Below are 20762 nucleotides of genomic sequence, written 5' to 3'. Positions count from 1 at the left end.
AACATCCATCCTTGGGACACTGAAAGAGAAGGCAAAACATTCCCGCAGAGGGGGGGGGGGGAGAGACAAACACATAAGCATGTATTTTATTCATACGCACGTCAACACCCTTTCCACAAACAAGCTTCTATATCCGTCTTCTGCGGCTGAAATTAAAAAAGAAAAGTGTTAGATCACTTCCAGGAATGCACAGCCTTCACTCTCTGCAGAGTTCTAAAAATGCCTTGTTTGCACACTTCTTCCTTCCTTCCTTCCTTGTCTTTTTTTTATTATAAAAAAAGCTGAAATATTTGGCCAGATGTGAAATGTATGTGTGCTTGTGTAGATAAGCGCATCGGTCTCTACCACTGAGATTATGGATGGGGTCTTAGATTGTACAAATTCAGAGGTCTTGCAGAATCGCTTTTTTTTCCTAAGACCCTCGCCAAGAGCCCTGAAGAGTCAAGCATTTGGACCCAGCAGTCATCACTAGCTAGGATGGTGCCTCTGGTTGCTTGGCCTTGCTAAACTGATAAGTAGCGCCCAAATCCCATGGCAAACCTGTAGAGACATTCCTAATCTCTGGCTGCGCAAACAGGGGACGTGTGCCCCTTTGCTCTGATTTTCATACTGCCGTGCCGCTTGCAGATTTTCAGGTTTCCGCTCGCGGAATTTAAGATTGCGGAATTTGGGCGGGGAGAGACGGGAAGGAGAGAGGCCAGCTTTCCCAAAACGTCCCTTTTAGGTGCGCTGTGGTTTTCTTGCCTCTCCATCAATTCCCCACAGGACACGAAAGGGTGGTAGGTTGCTCCTTCCGTCTAGTCTCTTTCCTTTCCGTCTTTGATTCGGAAGGGACCCTCCAGGGGCACGTAGCGCAAGGGAACAAAGGAACCTTCTTCTCAGAAATAATAATAATAATAATTTAATAATTTATTATTTGTACCCCGCCCGTCTGCCTGGGCTTCCCCAGCCACTCTGGGCGGCTTCCAACAAAGATCAAAAATACATTAAAATGTCACATATTAAAAACTTCCCTGAACAGGGCTGCCTTCAGATGTAATAATAATAAAACCCTGAAAACGTGGTTATCTCTGCACGCCTCTTTTCCCTCCCACCAGTGCCTGACCAGCATGTCTTGCCATCTTTGAAAATAAGACGTACTAGATGATTAGAGTCCTTTGCTGCCCTTGGACTGTTGCATAATAAGACTTTATTCTGAACTCCTATCGAGTGATGGTTTGCTTGCTAATGGGGCTTTCCTCCCCTTCTCCTCCCCTCCCTCCCTCTCTTTCCTCCCTCCCTCCCTTCCCCTCCGCCTCCCCAGGATGACAGCACTAGTCATAGCGACCACCAAGACCCTATCTCACTAGCCGTGGAGATGGCGGCCGTGAACCACACCATCCTGGCGTTGGCCCGGCAAGGAACCAGCGAGATCAAAACAGAGGCCCTGGACGACGACTGATGACGCGACGGAGGGGGAGGGGCTCCGAAACGAGAAAGTAAACTTAGTTTTTAGCCGTAGCACCTTAGCAGCCTTTTCCGTCCCCCCCAAGCCCCCCACCCCATGCCCCCCAAGCCCCCACCCCCGGTCTCCAAAATGTGTTCTTCTTAACAGTATAACTCTTTGCAGTCTCTTGTATGTCAAGTTAGCCGTTTAGGGTCTAGTTGTCCTGTGAAGAGGGCACAACGCCCTCCGATTCCGCGTATAAACTCAGTATTATCTTTCCCGGTCCAATAAGCAACCAAACCGACTGACCTCCCCATGCAACCCCCGTCTCACAGCTAGGCGAAAAACCTCTGCTGCTGTTGTTGTTGTTGCTGCTGCTACTGCGCTCTCTCTAGCATTCCACGAGTGTTCTTCCTGGCATCGCCGCCGGCCCTCGATTCCAGCTTAAATCCAGATTTAGGAAAAAGATGGCGCGGCTTTGTGTTCACCCCTCCCAACGTCCCCCGTGGATGCTTTCCCCGTCCCAAGTCTGGGGGAAGCTGTTGTCGCTGCATTGCCGGGGGTTGGGCTAGATGGCCGCTGGGGTCCCTTTCAACTCCGCAGTTCTACGATTCCACGGAACGGGAGTTTGCGTGGCTTCGGGGCTGGCGGCCGGTGCGTGGCGGGGTTTGGCAGGGGATAGGGAGGTGGGGAAACCTGGGCGAGATTTGAGCGTCTGGTTTGCCATTGAGCGATGTCCCTCTGCTATTCGACTTGGCTTTCTTTTCTTGCAAACTGGGATGTGTGAGATGCCAGCTGAACTTGAAAGAAGCCGAGGGTCTCTTGTAAGCTTCCGTCCGCAGAAGAGGGTGCCCGCTGTGTCTCTGTGTGGCAGCCACGGGCGTGTCGTCTTCCAGAGAAAACGTAATATCATTGGGTGGCTTAGAAGGAAGTCTCTCTTGGTGGAGGTGATGGGGTGATGGTGGTTGGGTCTTCGGTGTCTGTGCAATGGGCTGCGAACGGAGCTGCCGGCCGCAGAGATCTAGCCAAAGACCCACGCACAGAGGGTGCAGGGCTGGAACAGTGACTTGGGCAGAGTGGGCAGGACTGGGCTTCCGCGAGGATGGGTAGCCATCTCTAAATGTGAACGTTTTGTGTCGAAATGGGTCTTACATTTCCAAACTCGGCCCCAGCTCTCAGGAGTTTGGGAAATGGCTCCAAAGTCTTATGGCCACTTACTCTCCACCCCACCTCCCCGGAAGAAAACGCAGCGCTCTCAAGGAAAGCTTGACCACCGCCTGTTAGCTGGTTCCCCCTAAAGCGTTTCGGAAACGCAGATGGCGAGTCTTATGAGCGCCACAGTTAGCCCATCAGAGAGTGTGCCTCTTCCGTAGCCTGTTCCCCGCAGTATCGCACAATTGACCCGAAAGAAAACCGGGTGCAGATTTTTTGGTGTCTTTCCTGTTTGTCCTGCTGTTGCTCAGGAGCTAGAAACCTGAATCGGGGGGCAGGTAAAATAATCATTGGAAGCCATAAGTAAACCGGAGAACGGATTTAGCTTTGAGCCAGGTATTCAGCAGCCGGGGTCCAGTTGCCATTGACCTCCTAGCACGGCGCAGGTTAGTTTCTACTTCCTTTTGTGCTCTTTGGTTGGGTAGCCGTGAGGTCGGGTTCAGGAGAGACAGGCTGCCCAGGGATATGCCTTTGCTTGGGTCAGAACGCTCTGGCTACGTAGGAAAAGAAACAAATGGAGGTGTGTTTCCTTCGTGTTTTGTTCATCTTGGATCCGGTGTAGCACTTTGGGTTTCTTACTTTTTTCGTAAATAAATCAATATATTTGTATTTGATAATTTCCCTTTTTTAAATATATATATATATAACATTGGATTAGCCTAAACTGAAAATATATATATGTAAAAGCTTGTGTTAAACCATCCCATCTTGGGGAATCATCAGTCCAGGGCATCTCAGGGGACAAGGAGCCTCACCTGTTGCTCTGGAGATGCTCCTGTACTTTTGCCACGCTGGTCCCTTCCAGATGTTTGGGACTACGGTTCCCATCAGCGCTGCCACGGGAGCTCGATGGGAGAGTTGTGGTCCGAAATCTCTGGCAAGCACCAGCGTGGTGAAGGCCTCTGTGCTGAGTATCTGAGTTCACTCATCGCCACTGCCTTTTACCGCTTCCCGATCACGTCAGCGGAATTTACCCGGGAGTGGTTCCTGGTGGGATCGTGGCCTGTGTCGCTCAGCATCTCTCGGGTGCAAATCTTCAGCCACTTGACTTCTTGCACCCCTTCTCTCCCCGATCCTCAGATGCTCCGGTGATGTGTCAGCCTCATTTTTCGCTGGTAGATTTTACTGACCAAAACACATCTCGTTTCTTTGTTTTCTTCCCTCCACTGAAACGTAAGCAACCGCTTGTCTTCTGCCCGGCATTGCCTTGTCCTAGTAGGCCAGCTTTCAAGGGGCCTTGGACTTAGACTCAGGGATGTTGTGAGATTAGACTGGCGCCTGGAGAGAGAGATTCTCTCCCTGTTGGGCAGAAGTTGGGACCCTCTCAGTGCTGGGGAGTGAAGAGGTGGGGAGATTTGGGGTCTCCTGTCTGAGGGAATGACCCAGCACTGCCCCAGATTCCTTTCCGCTGCTCAGAGGGTAGTAGGACCCGAACCAATGGATTCAAGTTAAAATACAGGGGATTCCGACTAAACATCGGGAAGAACTTTCTGACGGTAAGAGCTGTTCAGCAGTGGAACAGACTCCCTCAGAAAGTAGTGGACTCGCTTTCATTGGAGGGTTTTAAGCAGAGGTTGGATAACCACCTGTCGTTCCTGCATTTCAAGGGGGTTGGTCTCGATGACCTTCGGGGTCCCTTCCAATGAAGGAGAGTTTTGCATTCACCCATCCGAGCGAGTGAACTAGGAGAACTAGAGCTGCTCCGGTGAGATTTTGACCTGGTGTACAATCACAGACGGAGCAGGTAAGCAAAGTGTCTGGATTTGAGAGGACCGTTTAATGGTCAAATGCCTTTTCCGCACTGATAATGTTGTCCTTGATGTTATTACAGTTCCAAATTTGTCCCAGCAGCCAACTTTAGGAAAGAAAAAAAGGGGAGAAATTAGCTTGCAGGAACAGCTCACTTTCCCAAGTACAGTAGCATAACATCAGGTCCACTGGCTCAAACAGGCCACCCCTTTTTCCCTTGGACGGATTTGCAATTTCACCTCTGTCGCCTCCAGTTTTCGAAAGAAACGCTGAGATCTCCTGTGAGTTTGTGGCTCTGGGCCACTTGTTGCAGTGACGGCCTTTTGCTATTGATTCAAACATTGGCGGCTGCTGAGTTGTCAGAATGAATTCAAAATGGCAGCCGTTCCAGAACTAATATTTTCAGAAGGTTTTGCTCCCGAGGCTGAAAGGAAAACGGTGCACTGGGTTACGGAAGGAAAGGAGCCTGGTCCCAGGGCTTGGACCCTGACTGTGGGAGGGTGTGTGGACTCGGCAATAAATGTGCAGAGGGCAGGTTTGTACAGATCTAGGAGGAGTCGCTGTGTGTATCGAGGCAACGAAAGTCCTGGCATCACTCTGAGTCGTCTGGTAGCAATAGGCTGCCATTGCCACCCTTTTCGGATATTGTATCTCAATGGAAATATGAGACGCAGCCGCTCAGTTGCTCTTTGTGCCTGATGAGGAATGGTTGAAGTTTCCATCAGTATTGTCAGAGCAGTCAGTTCAGCTCCATCCTCTCTCACTCCGAGCACCCAAACTCTCTTCTTCCTTCTCTTTTCTTCCCAAGTTGCCTTTACGGTCCAACGAGAGTTTTCTAGATGCACTGCCGGGTGCCTAACCCACCACCCCAGCCTTCGCCAAGTTCCAGGCGTTTGGAACTGCAACTCCCATGAGCCTCAGCATCAAACAGCTGGGATTGATGAGTGTTGAAGTTGAAAACATCTGGAGGGCCGTTAGGTTGGCCACAGCTGCTATACCCTCACCTTTATTAGGCATCTTAACCATCGTGGGAAGGGTTGAGGTTTTCGGAAAGTAATCACAGATTGATTTAACCAATTCATGCACACACACAAAAATTTTGAGGAGGAATTTCTCTCAATGGTTTGACCCGTAAATCCCTTTGGCCATGTGCAAACTCCCTCTGTTGTGGGTTTGGTGGGAAAATAGCCTTTGGTGGGAAGATAAAGCCTTTACTCCCAGCAGAAGGGTCTGGTCTGGTCTTCCAGTAGCGCCCAACTCTATGGTTTTGTGAAACAACTGGGATAACACTGGGGTAGATCTTAATTTTTAGGCTTCCAGTTCCTTTCTTCCTTCCATAGTCTTCTGTTTGAATTTGGAGCCAGAGCTTTACTTTGAAACTGTATAACGTTAGCGTTGAGGTGTACTGTTCCTTTCTTCCAGGTGGAGGTGCGTATACATTTAAAGCTCCCCAGCCCAAAGATATTTAGATAAATTTATTGTCATTGTCCGTATATACACAGTATACACAACAACGAAAATCAAACACCCCCCCAAAGACCGGGTTCACATACACATTTACACGTATCTCCAACACTCTCATCCTATTCAGACATAATCTATAAAACATAACATAATCCAGAATATAACATAACCTATTTAAAGGCATAACATAACCTAAAACCTATCTCATTCCTTCCTACTCCCTGCTTGCTATTTCTTGCAACTGGCCCTGAGATCATTATTTAGTGCAATCAGAGCTCTTGGATAGAAACTATTCAGAAGGCGTGTGGTTCGTGTTTTCATTGTCCTATATCTTCTGCCCGAAGGCAACAGTTCAAAGAAGTTGTGAGCAGGATGGGTGGGATCTCTCAGGATATTGTGTGACTTCTTCAAAGTGCGAGACGTGAAGATCTCATCCAGGGTTGGTAGTTGGAGCCCAATAACATTCTGGGCAATTTTAATTATTCTCTGTAAAGCTTTTTTATCCGTTTCGGAGCTGCTCCCATACCACGATAATACACTATAGGTTAAGACACTCTCGATGGTACTGTGATAATAGGACAGAAGTAGGTGCTGAGATAGATTCAGTCCCCTGAGCATTCTCAGGAAATACAACCTCCCCTGCACCTTCCTCACAACCATATTAATATTTGCAGTCCATGAGAGGTCCTCAGAGATATAAATGCCCAGGTATTTAAAACTACCAACCCTCTCCACCTCCTCGCCATTTATGTACAATGGTAAAAATACACTTTTCTTTCTCCTAAAGTCAATTATGAGTTCTTTGGTTTTTTTGGTGTTAAGCATAAGATTGTTTTCTTTACACCATTGAATTAACCCCTGTACTTCTTTCCTATAAGCAGTCTCATTGTTCTCACTAATGAGCCCCACCACTGTTGTATCATCCGCAAATTTGATGATTGTGTTGGACTTATACAGTGGGGTGCAATCAAATGTGTACAGGGAATAGAGAAAGGGACTTAGCACACATCCCTGAGGGGCTCCTGTGCTTAATACTAGAGTAGAAGAATAGTAAGGTCCCATTCTCACTGTCTGCGGCCTATCAGTCAAGAAATTCCTTACCCACAGACAGATCTTCTGATGTATACCCAAATTGGTCATTTTAAGAAATAACCTGTCTGGCAGAATTGTATTGAAGGCAGAACTGTAGTCCACGAACAACAGCCTTGCGTAGGTTCCCTGTCGTTCTAGATGACTCAGTACAGTATGGACAGCGATGGAAATAGCATCATCAGTAGATCTATTTCTTCTGTATGCAAACTGGAACGGGTCTAGAGTGGATGGAAGACCAGCCTTAATATGATCTAGCACCAATCTCTCAAAACATTTCATAACAACAGATGTTAGAGCTATTGGTCTATAGTCATTGAGAGATTCCCAAAGGATCCTGGGAACTGTAGCTTGTTAAAGGTGCTGGTTTGCCAAGGGTGAGCTCCAGTTCCCAGGATACTCTGGAGAAAGCCATGTGCTCTAGACATACAGCCAGAGCCAACAAAGAGCAGCTTCCTCTAGAACAATCCATGTTGTTCTGTGTATCTTTCACTTCCTTCCTGATGTGTATTGTTGTTGTTTAGTCATTTAGTTGTGTCCAACTCTTCGTGACCCCATGGAGCAGAGCACACCAGGCACTTCTGTCTTCCACTGCCTCCCGCAGTTTGGTCAATCTCATATTTGTAGCTTCGAGAACACTGTCCAACCATCTTGTCCTCTGTCATCCCCTTCTCCTTGTGCCCTCCATCTTTCCCAGCATCAGGGTCTTTTCCAGGGAGTCTTCTCTTCTCATGAGGTGGCCAAAGTATTGGAGCCTCAGCTTCACGATCTGTCCTTCCAGTGAGCACTCAGGGCTGATTTCCTTCCGAATGGATCGGTTTGATCTTCTTGCAGTCCATGGGACTCTCAAGAGTCTCCTCCAGCACCATAATTCAAAAGCATCCATTCTTTGGTGATCAGCCTTCTTTATGGTCCAGCTCTCACTTCCATACATCACTACTGGGAAAACCATAGCTTTGACTATACGGACCTTTGTTGGCAAGGTGATGTCTCTGCTTTTTAAGATGCTGTCTAGGTTTGTCGTTGCTTTTCTCCCAAGATGTGTATTATTATATCCCAAACCCTGCCTTTCCACATATTTGGAGCGGCAGGGGGTGCTTTGGAGAAGGGGAGAACCTGGTTGGAAGATGACCAGGAAACGCTGAGATTTCCTACCAGAAGTAAATTCCACGTTCACAAAAGTGCTTCCTGTTGAGATTTGTTTTGATTTATTTTTTTGGCACTCTGCACTACTTGTTCTTCCGTGGCACGTAAGAATCTGGGCTCCTGTTTCCCCTCTTTTGCTGCTTCCACGCACAAGCCAACAACGGTTTTACGTTCCATGGTAGATGACGCTTTATCACGTCCGTCGGAGGGAATCTGCCTGCTCCTGAATCAGTCCAGCACCATCTTTTCCAGACTGGCAGACAGCAGAGCCTCCCAGATTGCAGAGAGGGGCTTTTGCCAGCCCTTCCTGGGAAGGGCAAGAATTAGACCCAGGGCATTCTGCACTCAGTGCAGGTGTTCTGCCACGGTGCTGCCATAGCAGTGGCAGGGATGTGTCCCAGCCGGGATGAGGGGGAAGAGGCGAGGAACGAAAGGGAGATGTTGCTGAGATTTGACGTTTCCTGCCCACAACAGGAACATGGTTCAAAGCACCCCATGCTAACCACTGGCAAACTTGCCCTACCTTTCCTTGTCTCCTGAACTTCCACTTGGCTGATCTGGACCTTCTCATGCGCTCTTGATGCGCACCTGTGGCTCTTGCGGAAAGGCTGGCCCATCCATTTTTTTTAAAAAAATACATTTTTATTATTTTATTTGCACGGTCATTTTTGTTGTTTAGTCATTTAGTCGTGTCCGAGTCTTTGTGACCCCGTGTCTTCCACTGCCTCCCACAGTTTGGTCAAACTCATGCTGCCAGCTTCGAGAACACTGTCCAACCATCTCGTCCTCTGTTGTCCCCTTCTCCTTGTGCCCTCCATCTTTCCCAACATCAGGGTCTTTTCCAGGGAGTCTTCTCTTCTCCTGAGGTGGCCAAAGTCTTGGAGCCTCAGCTTCAGGATCTGTCCTTCCAGTGAGCACTCAGGGCTGATTTCCTTAAGAATGGAGAGGTTGGATCTTCTTGCAGTCCATGGGACTCTCAAGAGTCTCCTCCAGCACCATAATTCAAAAGCATCCATTCTTTGGCGATCAGCCTTCTTTATGGTCCAGCTCTCACTTCCATACATCACTACTGTAGACTGATCTTCTCCAATCCTCTGGCCACTGCTGAGTTTTCCAAATTTGCTGGCATATTGAGTGTAGCACCTTAACAGCATCATCTTTTAAAATTTTAAATAGTTCAGCTGGAATATCATCACTTCCACTGGCCTTGTTATTAGCAGTGCTTTCTAAGGCCCATTTGACTTCACTCTCCAGGATGTCTGGCTCAAGGTCAGCAACCACACTACCTGGGGTGTATGAGACATCCATATCTTTCTGGTATAATTCCTCTGTGTACTCTTGGCACCTCTTCTTGATGTCTTCTGCTTCTGTTAGGTCTTTTTACAATACATTAAATCACATATATACTTTCAGCTCTGCCGAGCTTGCGACTTCCCTCCTTCCCTTCAGCGGGTATCCCTTATTTTCTCCAGCAGCGTATTTTAATTTTTAACCTTGTATCTGTCTTATACATTGTAGGAGTTACTTCAGTCCTGCCAGTGTTTTTAAATTTTTACAATTATCCTTTAAGTACACAATAAATCAACTTCCCTGGAATCTCTGATCGTCCTGATCTCGAATCCTGCCGGTCAGTTTGGCTAATTCCGCGTAGTTCATCATTTTCGCCTGCCACTCCGCAACGGTAGGGACTTCTTGTGATTTCCAATTTTGGGCCAACGTATTCCTTGCATCCGCTGTGGCGTACATAAATAGTCTTTGGTCTGTTTTCATAATCTCAGGCTGTCCCATCCATTTCAATGGAAGACGCAGACCCAAAGAAGCGTCTCTGCCACCACAGAGCAGAAGAGAGAGCCTGCAGGATCAGACCAATGGGCCATCTAAGTCCAGCATCCCCTTCTCACCGTGGCCAACCAGATGCTCATCATGGGGAACCAGCAAGCAGGATTCGAACCCGAGGCCCCCTTTCCATCTTCCAGCCTCTGGGTTTCCGAACGGTGCAGACACAGCACAGTCACCCTGGCTATCATGAATTTATTTAAGTCATGATCAATGGCTGCTGCAAGGCCTGGAAGCTGGTCTTCTTCGCCCCATCCCGGGGCCAGATAGGCAGGCATCCAGCCAGCAAAAGTGAACCCCAATTAAAGTGAGGCCTGTTGACCGAAGTCCCCCTATAAAGTGTGTCATCTTTCTGAATGAGTTGCCTTGTAGGAACTGGTGCAGCCAAAGAGACAGCTGCTTCCGGTGCGACTCAGTCCAAGCTGCCATCAGCCGGATCGAGGCCCTTCTCTGAACCGCAAACACAGATGGATCTCAGGGGCTCTCGGTGAGAGCAACTCGATCCCCCTGGCAGAGAAAGAATCGCGCCATTTCCATACGCTGGATTCCCCCCCCCCCACTCCCAGTTTAGGATATTTGCTCAGGTCACATGCAAACTGCCAGCCCCCCCCCACCCCAGTTTCTTAGGCTGCAGTCCCAATCCTGCTTACTTTGGAGTAAGCCCCTCTGAATTCAGCAGGGCTTACTTCTGACTAAACGTGGTTAGAATTGCACTGCTCGCTGTCTTCGTGTGCTCCTCAGGATCTGTTCTTGGCCTCCTTTTTTTGCCCAAGAAACAAAATTTTGAATGCACCCGTCCTTTTTGTCAACCTCCTTGTGGATAAAACTTAGTTCCTGAATCTCACCCTTTTTTTGCTTTAGGGTTACTTTTTAATAAAATGCAGAAATAAATTATTGTTACTCAGTTTATTATGTGCTTAGCCCGATTTAATACTTTGTGGGAAGTAATTTTTGGCTGAGAACCATCGGCTTTGGAGTGACGCCGTTTCTGTGGAGACTCTTGCCTGGTCTGTTGGAGCTTGTATATCTCACACCAGGGCCTGACATTGTGTGCCCTTTTAAAATGTGGGTTTTTTTGTGTGGATGGGTGGGTATTGGGCTGTTGTTTTTATTTTGATTATGTATTTTGTGGTTGCATATTTTGATTTCATTCCATGAACCGCCTCCGGGTATTGGGCAGTATGTAAATTCAGTTAATAATAATAATTATAATAATAATTGTAGGTTGTGCCTTCCATGTAACTGAAGCTGCCATGCATCCACAGGCTTCCCTAGGCTAGAAATGTCCACTCTGACTGGCAGCAGCTGAAGCTTCTCCCTGGCTCTCCCTCTCAAATCCATTCTTAACTGGGACTGAACCTGATTATACATGTTTCTCTACCACTCAGCTGTTGCCCTGTTCCCTGTTCTTTGGAGCTGGATCAGGCCCGTAGCCTGACCAGTCCAGCGCTCTGTTTTCACTGTGGTCGGTTCGCTACCCAGACAGAGCTCACAAGCAGAATCTGAGCCCAGCAAGGCTCGCTCACCTGTGATTCCCAACAACTACCGTATTTTTTGCTCTATAAGACTCACTTTTTCCCTCCTAAAAAGTAAGGGGAAATGTGTGTGCGTCTTATGGAGCGAATGCAGGCTATGTAGCTATCCCAGAAGCCAGAACAGCAAGAGGGATCGCTGCTTTCACTGTGTAGTTGCTGTTCTGGCTTCTGAGATTCAGAATATTTTTTTTCTTGTTTTCCTCCTCCAAAAACTAGGTGCGTCTTGTGGTCTGGCGCGTCTTATAGAGTGAAAAATACGGTAATATTCAGAGGGCTCTGACTGCGGAGCTAAAACATAGCCATTGTGGTTAGTAGCCATTAAGAGTCTTTTCTTCCACGATAAAGCCAAGTTTTCCGGTCTTCTCCTTCTCCTCGGGACCAGCCTGCGTTGTGCCTGCCTCTGTGACCGTAGCCACGTTCGGATGTAGCGCTAAACGTTTGCCGGGCTTTGGACGTAACGCTAAATCGAGACAGAGGTTTCCGAACTCCTCCTGGTGGCCACATCAGAGGAAGGTGCTAAACTGTATCTTAGTCTCACACCGAAAGCATAGCTCTCCTTATCTAACCTTCAGGAGAACCTTCCACTCTCCTTATCCCACACAATCTTGTATACAAGGGCGATTTGCACATCACGTTGGCTCTGCGGCGACGGCAGCCATCACATGGTAGCCTGGCTGTGTCAACACGCACCGTGTGATTTGTATGCCACAAATCCTGGCCTGGCTGGATCTGGTCCAACATCCATTCTCCCAGCGGCCAACCAGACCACGGCCTTTTGCCACTCCAGGCCAATATCCCAAGCTGATAAAGACCAGCGGCCATTTGTGGCTGATCCTGGCAGCTGGATCAGACCAACGGACTGTCTAGTTCGCCATCCCATTTTCCCACAGAGATGAGCAAGGTTCCAGTTGCCCTCTCTGTCCCGCTGTCGATCCTCAGCAACCGGTCTTTAACAAGGTTTCGGTTTAGGCCAGCCACCCAGCCGAGAAATAACTTTGTGCTGAAATTCTCGTAGTGTCTCTTACCGTGGTTCTTCTGTTTGCGGCCGGGAACGGGGTCTCTGTCCAGGTCTGCAGTCGGAATGGCTTAGGTACAGCTGACTGGTTGGCTTTCAGTGGAGCACAGTGTGTTATTTCTGGTGTCCAAGCGCAGAAACACCTCTGTGGAACCCGCTCAGCTGGTTATCCCAAAAAGGAAGCTGTAACAAACAGGTAGGTAGGACATTGCAATCAGCTGCACCATATTGAATTGACTGAGATCGCACTGGACTTTTAAAGAATGAGATTCCAACTCAAGCTTAGGAAGAACTTTGTGATGGTAAGAACTGTTTGACGTTGGAAGGTGCAGAGCTTTCCTTCCTTGGAGGTTTTTAAGCAGCGGTAGGACGGCCGTCTGCCGGGGATTCTCAAGATGGGATTCCTCTCTATGATTCTGTGACCTCTGATAAACCGTTTGGTATTCCAGGCGGATTTCAAGCAGCCACTGCCGACACCTTCCCATCCCGATACGAGGAGCCGCCTTTGTGCAACTTTCCCTTAGTTTGTGATGTTTCCGAAGGGGGAGGCGCATGTCGCCACTTCCATGGCACGTGGGCCATCAGTGTGGCGAGGCCTGGGAGAAAGCAGCCTTCCCCTCTCTCCGCGAAAAGGCCAGCATCGGAAAGCCAAAATAGAAGATAAGTCATGGGCTCCGCCATCTTGGGTGTGGCGCTCTGGACCAACTGCCTTTGGGTAGAAACATCCGCTTCCTTGAGTCCCGAGAGTGGCCTGTGCGCTACAGAGTAGTTGTTGTCTGTCTTAGGTGTTCATTTTCTAAAAGTGCCTACATGAGCGGCTGGGGGGCAGGGAGGATAGCAGGCAAGAGGGCCCCCCCCGGCCTCACCAGTTGCCCGGGGGACAACGATGAAAGGGCGTTTCTCCCTTACATGCCTTCCGCCTGCGGGACTCGGAGGGCAGGAGCGCCTAGAAGGTTGCATTGGCTGCCCAACAAAAGCCGGGCAGAAGCCAAGACGGCCGCTTCCACTGCCTCTCTTTCCTCTCCTCTTGACTTGAATTCTGTTTCTGGAAAACCTCTGTGAAGTTTGGGCGTTTGAGGTTCGTTTCAATCTCCTGTTTGGGTGTGGGCAGCAGGGATATAGATCGCCCCGATGCTTCAGAGATGTGTGTTGCTTGCACCTGGTGGCAGGGAGGCAGGGCCGTCCCAAGGAGTGATACGCACCCACAACACCAAAGTCTGCCGTGACATATCGGACATGCGGAGATTATTCCTCTTCTTGCTCTTCTCCCCAGCCAAACCTTCTCCTGCCCACCCTCTTCCCCGAGTCGCCATTGCACCCCTGGACAAACCGGGTAGTTGCGGGGGGCAATTTTCAGCACCTCTGCATTTCACGCGCTCCTCGGACATCAAGATACCTCAGGCAGGTTCGCGCCCCCTCTTGCAAAGTCATTCTCCTGGCCAGACTGCCAACCATTGCAACTTAACCTCTGCCCCGATCATTGCAGTTCTAAAGCAGTGCAGGATTAGTTTCCGGGTTCCCAGACCTGTGCATTTAATTCCACCTGGAGGGATCTAACTGGACAGGTGACTGTCTCAATTTCATCCCTCTGTAGCTGAAGCTTCCGATCCAGTCCTTAAATCAGGTTTCCAAAAAATGCCTTCTTCTTTTTCGGTCAGGCTTGTTTTTGTAAACGGTCACGGGTCACCCTAAGTTTGTAAATGTGTTTAAGTGGAAAGTGTTCTTGATTAATCTTTTTTCTTCCTTTCAAAAAAAACAAAAAAATGGGTATTTTAACAAAATTCTGAAAGGAAAAGTATCTCTCCCCCAGATTTGCAGTTAGTTTGACGTCTGTTTTGTGGCGTACAATTTGCAGACCGGTTTCATAGGCGCCGCGATCTTGCCCCTCCGATTACAAAGTGATGAAGGTTCTTGCGCCATGTTGGGGAAAGGCTAGTTTCCATGCTGCTTTGTGAGTCCTGAGTGCAAAACACACGTGGTTCCAGATTATTCGGTTTACCGGCCAGGCTGGTCGACCCTGCAGGAGCGTGCTTTGGCACCCAAAGCCAAAATGCCAGGCGTCTGTGTTGCAGTGTTCCCAGACAGCGGCTCCGTAGTCAGAAAGCTCTTTCCCTCCTTGGCACAGAAAACAGGGGTGTGGAATGCAGCCTCAGAGGCCTGCCATGCGTCCTGGTGTCGTGCCTCGGCCTGTTCCGGGCCGACACCTGCCGACGCATTACCTGGACAAGAAAGCCCCTTTCTGAAAAGGAACCATACAGACTTGCGCTGGGGCTGCAGGAGACGGTGGGGTCCCTGCACCTTACTTCAAGCCAGCCTTTCTCAACCTGTGGGTCCCCCGATGTTGTTGAACTACAACTCCCATCACCCCTAGCTAGCAAGGCCAGAGCTCAGGGATGATGGGAGTTGTAGTCCAACAACATCGGGGGACCCACAGATTGAGAACCGCTGCAAGCAGAAAGATTTTGGCAGCAGCAGAAGGTAGCAAGGCCTGCTGAAGTCGCCCCCCCCCCTTACCCAAAAGGTGCAGGGGCTTCCTCCACTTCCGTTCATCTCGCTTGCAGCCCTTATGCGGTCCTTACGTTGGTGTCGCAGTGGGGGGTGGTCCTGCAAGGCAGATGGTGGTGCCTTTATCCGCCCAGAAGGGCCAAGGTGGTGAGGTGGGGGTGTTGTTCGTGTACCAGGGGGTCAGTAGCAACTCTTCGCTCTTCTCCCTCCCCCTGAAAGGGTGTTGTGCTGCTGGGGGGGGGGGTCCCTGGTCCGTGCCTTTGGCCAGCGCCTCTTGTTCAGTGATGGGCGGCCAGGAGCGGTTGCATCCTTCTCTAGGCTCTTTCCCTCTCGAAAAACGAAAAAGGCAGGATGGATACTGACCCCCCCCCCGTCCCGTTAAGTCATTGCATTTCAACTGTTTCGTGGCTCCATCCCTGCATCATCAGGAGTTTGCGATGAGGGAAGAGGCCATCTCTAGTTTTGTTCCCCGTGTGTGTTTTTGCGTGGCATTCATATTGTTTGGAGGGGGCGGTGGGGAAGAGCGTTAAACATTGCATTTGGAAAACGGAAGTGTAGGAGCCAAACTCACAGGAGCCGAGGTCTCTTCGCCCCCCCCCCCCAATAAAATATTTGAGGGCCCCCAAGTTGATGGGCATTAATGGTGTCATGTGATCGGTTCGGCTTGGTGGGGCTTAGCTGCCCCTCCCCTTCAAAAAAATTGGTTACAGTGGTACCATAGATTCCAGTGTATTAGGCAGCTGGGCGTATAAGGTGACCCCCCAAATTGGCTTGGGGGGGTCGACTTACACGCCCAGTCTTATACGCGGCAGCTTTGCTGGGCGACTTCCTCCCAGCGCAGAGCCCGCCGCCCGCTGCCGCTGCCCAGCAAACCCATACCCGCCGTATGAGAGGACCCCTGACTTTTTAGAGGATTTTCCGGGGTTAAAAGGCGTCTTATACGCCGGAATCTATGCTACCTTGGTTTACAACCATAATCTGTTCCAGAGGTCTGGTTGTAACCCAAGGCTCGCTTTCACCAATGGGGTCTCCCCCCCAAAATTGGTTGTAATCCAAAAAAAATAAAAATAAAAATGGGTTGTTATCCAAAAAAAAAGGGACACGCACCTCTGGGTTTGACGTGGTTGTAATCCAAAGCGGTTTCAAACCAAGGTACCACTGTATTTCAGTTTTTACCCCTGGAATCTCGCCAGTCCAAGTTGATTGGCATTTTGACAACTGTATAATTTGGGAATTAACTCTTATCTGTTACGATTTGGTTATTATGGGGGTGAATCGGAAAATTAATTACAAAGAAATTATTATTTTTTAAAAAAAGGAAGCTAGCCCGTCTGCCTTGTAACCGGCGAGGGGGACGACACGCCGACCTCAGACTTTTCGGGTCTTCCGCTGTCTGCATTGCGGGGAGACAAGACCTGCCCCGTCGTAGGAGCTTATTTATTTGCCTTTTTGCCGCGACCTGCCGTTGAGAAGCCTTTGTGTGTCTGCCTGTGCGTTTCCTCCGTTGACGTCCCGGGGTCTCCTGCGTCTCCCCCTCCTCGCTCACTATTGCGGTGGCAATGGGCACCCCGGCCTGGTGCCCTTGCCCTGCCAACCTGTGTCTCAGCCTACCTCATGAGGTAAATCTGTGTCTCGCCGCCCCTCAGCTCGCAACCCTCGTTTTCGTTTTCGTCCGTAAACGTCCGCTCTCCACGCAAAAAAAAACACGACTCCCAACGCACTGGAATGTATGTATATCTCTATCCCTTTCCCCAAAAATCCTCCACCACTGACACCCCCCCAAAAAAGGCCCCCCCACCCCTTGCTGTTGCCACCGATTCCTCTTGCAGATTGAATGCTGCTTTAAATGTGAAAAAAAGAAACAGTTGTTTTAAAAAAAAGCTATATAAGGAAGAGAAGAAAATAAAAAAATAAAAATAAAAAAAACCTGAATGAAAAGCTAAAGCTGAATTTATAAGCCTTGTTGCATATGAGCCAAAAGTGCAAAAAGCTCCATATAATAAACTAACCTGCCACTCATATAAATATAAATATATATAAATATATTAAAATCAGACTGTTCTACAAAATTGTGTATTTGTATTTTTGTGTACGTAAAATTTTCTGCTAAGCAGAAGGGAGGATGTAGTATATAGGATGATGTGAGAGAATTTTTTTTAATCAAATTTCTTTTGCTACTTATTTTTGTTAACATCTATATGCCTGTCTTCGTCTTCTGTATGTATGACACAGTTTTTGAAAAAAGCTGTGGTCTCTCTCTCTCTCTTTCTCTCGCCCTCTTGCCTTTGGTTCCATATTTCAGGACCAGAAACCCCCTTCGCCCAAAGGGCTGAGTAACAAACAGCTGCCAGTATCAGAAGACTCCTCAGAAGGGATTTGCTGCCGTCGCTCTCCGTGGCGCCAAACTCCGGCCAGCGCCATTGCATTGCTCAGAATCCTTAAATCATCCTTGCAGGTCCTTCTGCGCACTGGCCCCTAGTAGCGAAAAAAACCCTTGGGTCAGAGTATCCAAATCTCTTCACTGAGATATTGCTGCAAAGAACGCCATTATCAAATCACACCAGAAGCGATTGGCAGAGGTATTTGGGGGATTTCCAAATTGTGCAGGAAATGTGGGGGCTGGGAGGGAAGTGGGGGGAAATGGCCACTTTGAGGTCGTTGACCCCACCCAAACCAAAATGGCGGCTTTGTGCCGTGATGGTTTGAGCCACGGCGTCACCTGGCCACCTCCTGCCCCTCAAGATAGTTCAGGACAGTCCAAAACAGCTCGAGGGATACCAGGTTGGCGAAAGTTAGTAATCTTAATTTCCCATCTCCTCCATAATCTGTGTTACGGCCCTGTAGGTAAGAGAGGAGGAGGAGGCATTTTCTGGCAAAACTGCTCCCCGTGTAACAGCCAGCGAAAGATCCAGCGAGTGTATTGGCCGACGCCTTGAAGACCATGCCCACAGATCATTCCCTGCCAGTTTCCCTCCTCCAAATCATTAATAATGACATCCTAATTTGCAAAGGGGACGCGGGTGGCGCTGTGGGTTAAACCACAGAGCCTAGGACTTGCTGATCAGAAGGTCGGTGGTTCGAATCCCCGCGACGGAGTGAGCTCCCGTTGCTCGGTCCCTGCTCCTGCCAACCTAGCAGTTCGAAAGCACATCAAAGTGCAAGTAGATAAATAGGTACCGTTCCGGCGGGAACGTAAACAGCGTTTCTGTGCGCTGCTCTGGTTCGCCAGAAGCGGCTTGGTCATGCTGGCCACATGACCCGGAAGCTGTACGCCGGCTCCCTCAGCCAGTAAAGCGAGATGAGCGCCGCAACCCCAGAGTCGGTCACAACTGGACCTAATGGTCAGGGGTCCCTTTACCTTTAATTTGCAAAGGATTTTGTTTAAGGCTCTCTCACTCCCTACTTCTTAAATGCGAGGCTAGTCCCAATCCCCTGCGTGAATTCTTCCCAAACCGCTTGCGCAAAACTGGGACCACGGTTGTTTAAACCCTGTGCGTGTTTTTTTTACAGAACGGTCAGTGCCTTGAGTGCTTTGCTAGCATGTAAACGGACACACTTACGAAAGGCCCTTTCGAGGAACAAACAAACAGCACCTCTGCGACAAACCACGGTAAAAACGTACTTGGTCTGTGCCACACCCCATTGCAGGTGAGGAACGCATGATGTTCAATGCTCAGCCCTGTGGAAAAAACCCCAAAACTTGCACACAGCAGGGAGAAACGTAATTTCCCCTTCTGTGCTAATTTTGTGTTTGTGGGCCGGCATTCAGCACCATACGCTCCCAAGTACGGTTTTATTGAATGATGGAATCGGTTTGCCGAGAGCTTCTCCCTAAAGCGAAGTTGTAGCCATAATTAAGAGTCTCAGAGCCTCTTTCGTGTCAGAATTTTTTCTCCCTGGGCCTTGATTTCCCCACCCATTTAATACAATGCATTCTTGCAGAGAGGAGCTATTCACATATTTCCCCATCTCTCCATTAAAAGATAAAATGCCATATATATATAATTACCTCTTGCCTTTCCTCTCCCAAAAACAGGGGTGGCAACGAGGGGAAACAGGAGAGAGAGAGAGCAAGAGAGAGACAACATCTTTCTACGTAGGGCTCATATTTATACCAATGTGTACTGACTGTGAGAGGCGTCCTTGTTTCTGTACGTGAAAGGGGGGGTTGGGGAGAGAGAAAGAGAGAAGCAAGTGCTCTATTGTATTGATTAAATACTAGTTTAAAAGAGAAAAAAAAATACAAAAACGACAACCGAGTCCTTGTATCCTTGTAATCTCCTATTCTGGATTATTAGTGCCTTTTTGGACAGTAGACTGTTCTGTAATTAAATTGTAGTATAACTGCTTTTTTGTACAGTTTTGTTTTAAATAAAACTTTTTTTTAATTTGTGTTTATTTTAGTATTGTACCTACTAGAAAATTAAAATGTATAACTGAAAAAAAAACAAGTTCTGGTTCGGTCCTCTTTATGTGAAACGTCGCCGGTTTCATTTCGCTGGGGGTTTGCAGGGTCCCCGAATTCTCATGACACGGCCGGCCACCATGGGTCACTCAGCCACCTGACCCACTTCTCTGGCAGGATGGTCCTGAGAATGGCGCTGGTCAGAAAATTCATCCCTAGCTTTTCAAATTTTTTTTTGGGGGGGGGAACTGTTAAGGGAATCCAACATGCTACTTGGAGAATTGCCTTTACAGCAGAATTCAGTCTCTTGCTTTCTTTATTTTTTACAATTTGGTACAGGGCTTGATTGGGGGGGGGGAGAGAAACACCGCAAATTGGTTTACAGAAAAGCCAAAGCAATAAAACTAACAATAAGAAAGAGTTAATAGTCATTTAAGACATTTGAAAATAACAGACTGAGAACTCCCTTCAGCTTTCTAAATTTCGGGGGGAAACCTGTCCAAACAAAAATGATTTGGGCAGGTGCCGAAGAAAAGTACAGCGAAGGCACATGTCTGATGTCAAGTGGCAAGGAGTTCCAAAGTGCAGGTGCTACCATGCAGAAAGGTAAGAGTTCTTATGCAGGGGGGATTTTAATATGACACCAGTAACAGGGCCAGTTTGACTGATCAAAGTGGTGGAGCGGGTATTTCTAGGTAAACTGGTCCCAAGTTTCTAAGGGGGTCATACTAACAGTAACACCTTGAACTACAACAACATCATCGTAAAAAGTTACACAAGTGTTTTGGGGGTCAGTAATATGACCAATTTGTTGCACTGGCTCCCGGTGGAGTAGTGGATCAGGTTTAAGGTGCTGGTTTTGCCCTTTAAAGCCCTATACGGTCTAGGACCCTCGTACCTACGGGACCGCCTCTCCTGGTATGTCCCACGGAGGACCTTACGGTCTTCAAACAAAAACATCTTGGAGGTCCCGGGCCACAGGGAGGTTAGGTGGCCTCAACCAGAGCCAGGGCTTTTTCAGCTGTGGCCCCGATCTGGTGGAACGCTCTGTCCCAAGAGACTAGGGCCCTGCGGGACTTGACATCTTTCCGCAGGGCCTGCAAGACAGAGCTGTTCCACCAGGCCTTTGGCCAAGGCACAGTCTGACCCCCTCCATTAATCTGATTTGAACTGATTTTATAATGAAATGATTTTAGAATGTTGTATCATTTTACTGTTGTTAGCCGCTCTGAGCCCGGCTTCGGCTGGGGAGGGCGGGATATAAATATATTATTATTATTATTATTATTATTATTATTATTATTATTATGCATATTATTATTATTTTACAGCATAAGATTTTATAGACTTGGGCCCGCCTTGTAAGTTGCACGAGCGACG

At 48.5% G+C, this 20762-nt stretch overlaps 1 protein-coding gene and 1 long non-coding RNA gene across 10 annotated transcripts in view; both read left to right on the top strand.

Annotated features, from left to right (window-relative positions):
* HMBOX1 (homeobox containing 1) overlaps window positions 1-4503 on the top strand; it is a 123431-nt gene extending 118928 nt beyond the window's left edge. For all 7 annotated transcript variants that reach the window (XM_083605371.1, XM_083605376.1, XM_083605373.1 and 4 more), the window contains one exon: window positions 1304-4503. In XM_083605371.1, coding sequence (XP_083461497.1) covers window positions 1304-1441 — 138 coding nt within the window. In that variant the 3' untranslated portion in view covers window positions 1442-4503. The remainder of the gene's footprint in view (window positions 1-1303) is intronic.
* Window positions 1-19425, top strand: part of LOC310758799 — a 155413-nt gene extending 135988 nt beyond the window's left edge. Inside the window, exons 1-3 of one of the 3 annotated variants that reach the window (XR_014545919.1) lie at window positions 7273-8747; window positions 9461-14627; window positions 14701-19425. This is a non-coding gene — a long non-coding RNA (uncharacterized lncRNA). Of the gene's footprint in view, window positions 1-7272; window positions 14628-14700 lie in introns of those variants that run through there. The other 2 variants (XR_014545918.1, XR_014545920.1) reach the window with 2 other exon arrangements.
* Window positions 19426-20762: the final 1337 nt, after the last annotated feature.

This window comes from Podarcis filfolensis (assembly GCF_964270895.1).
Source record: "Podarcis filfolensis genome assembly, chromosome: 3".
Taxonomy (NCBI): domain Eukaryota; kingdom Metazoa; phylum Chordata; class Lepidosauria; order Squamata; family Lacertidae; genus Podarcis; species Podarcis filfolensis.
This window is presented reverse-complemented; position numbering and strand designations above follow the sequence as displayed.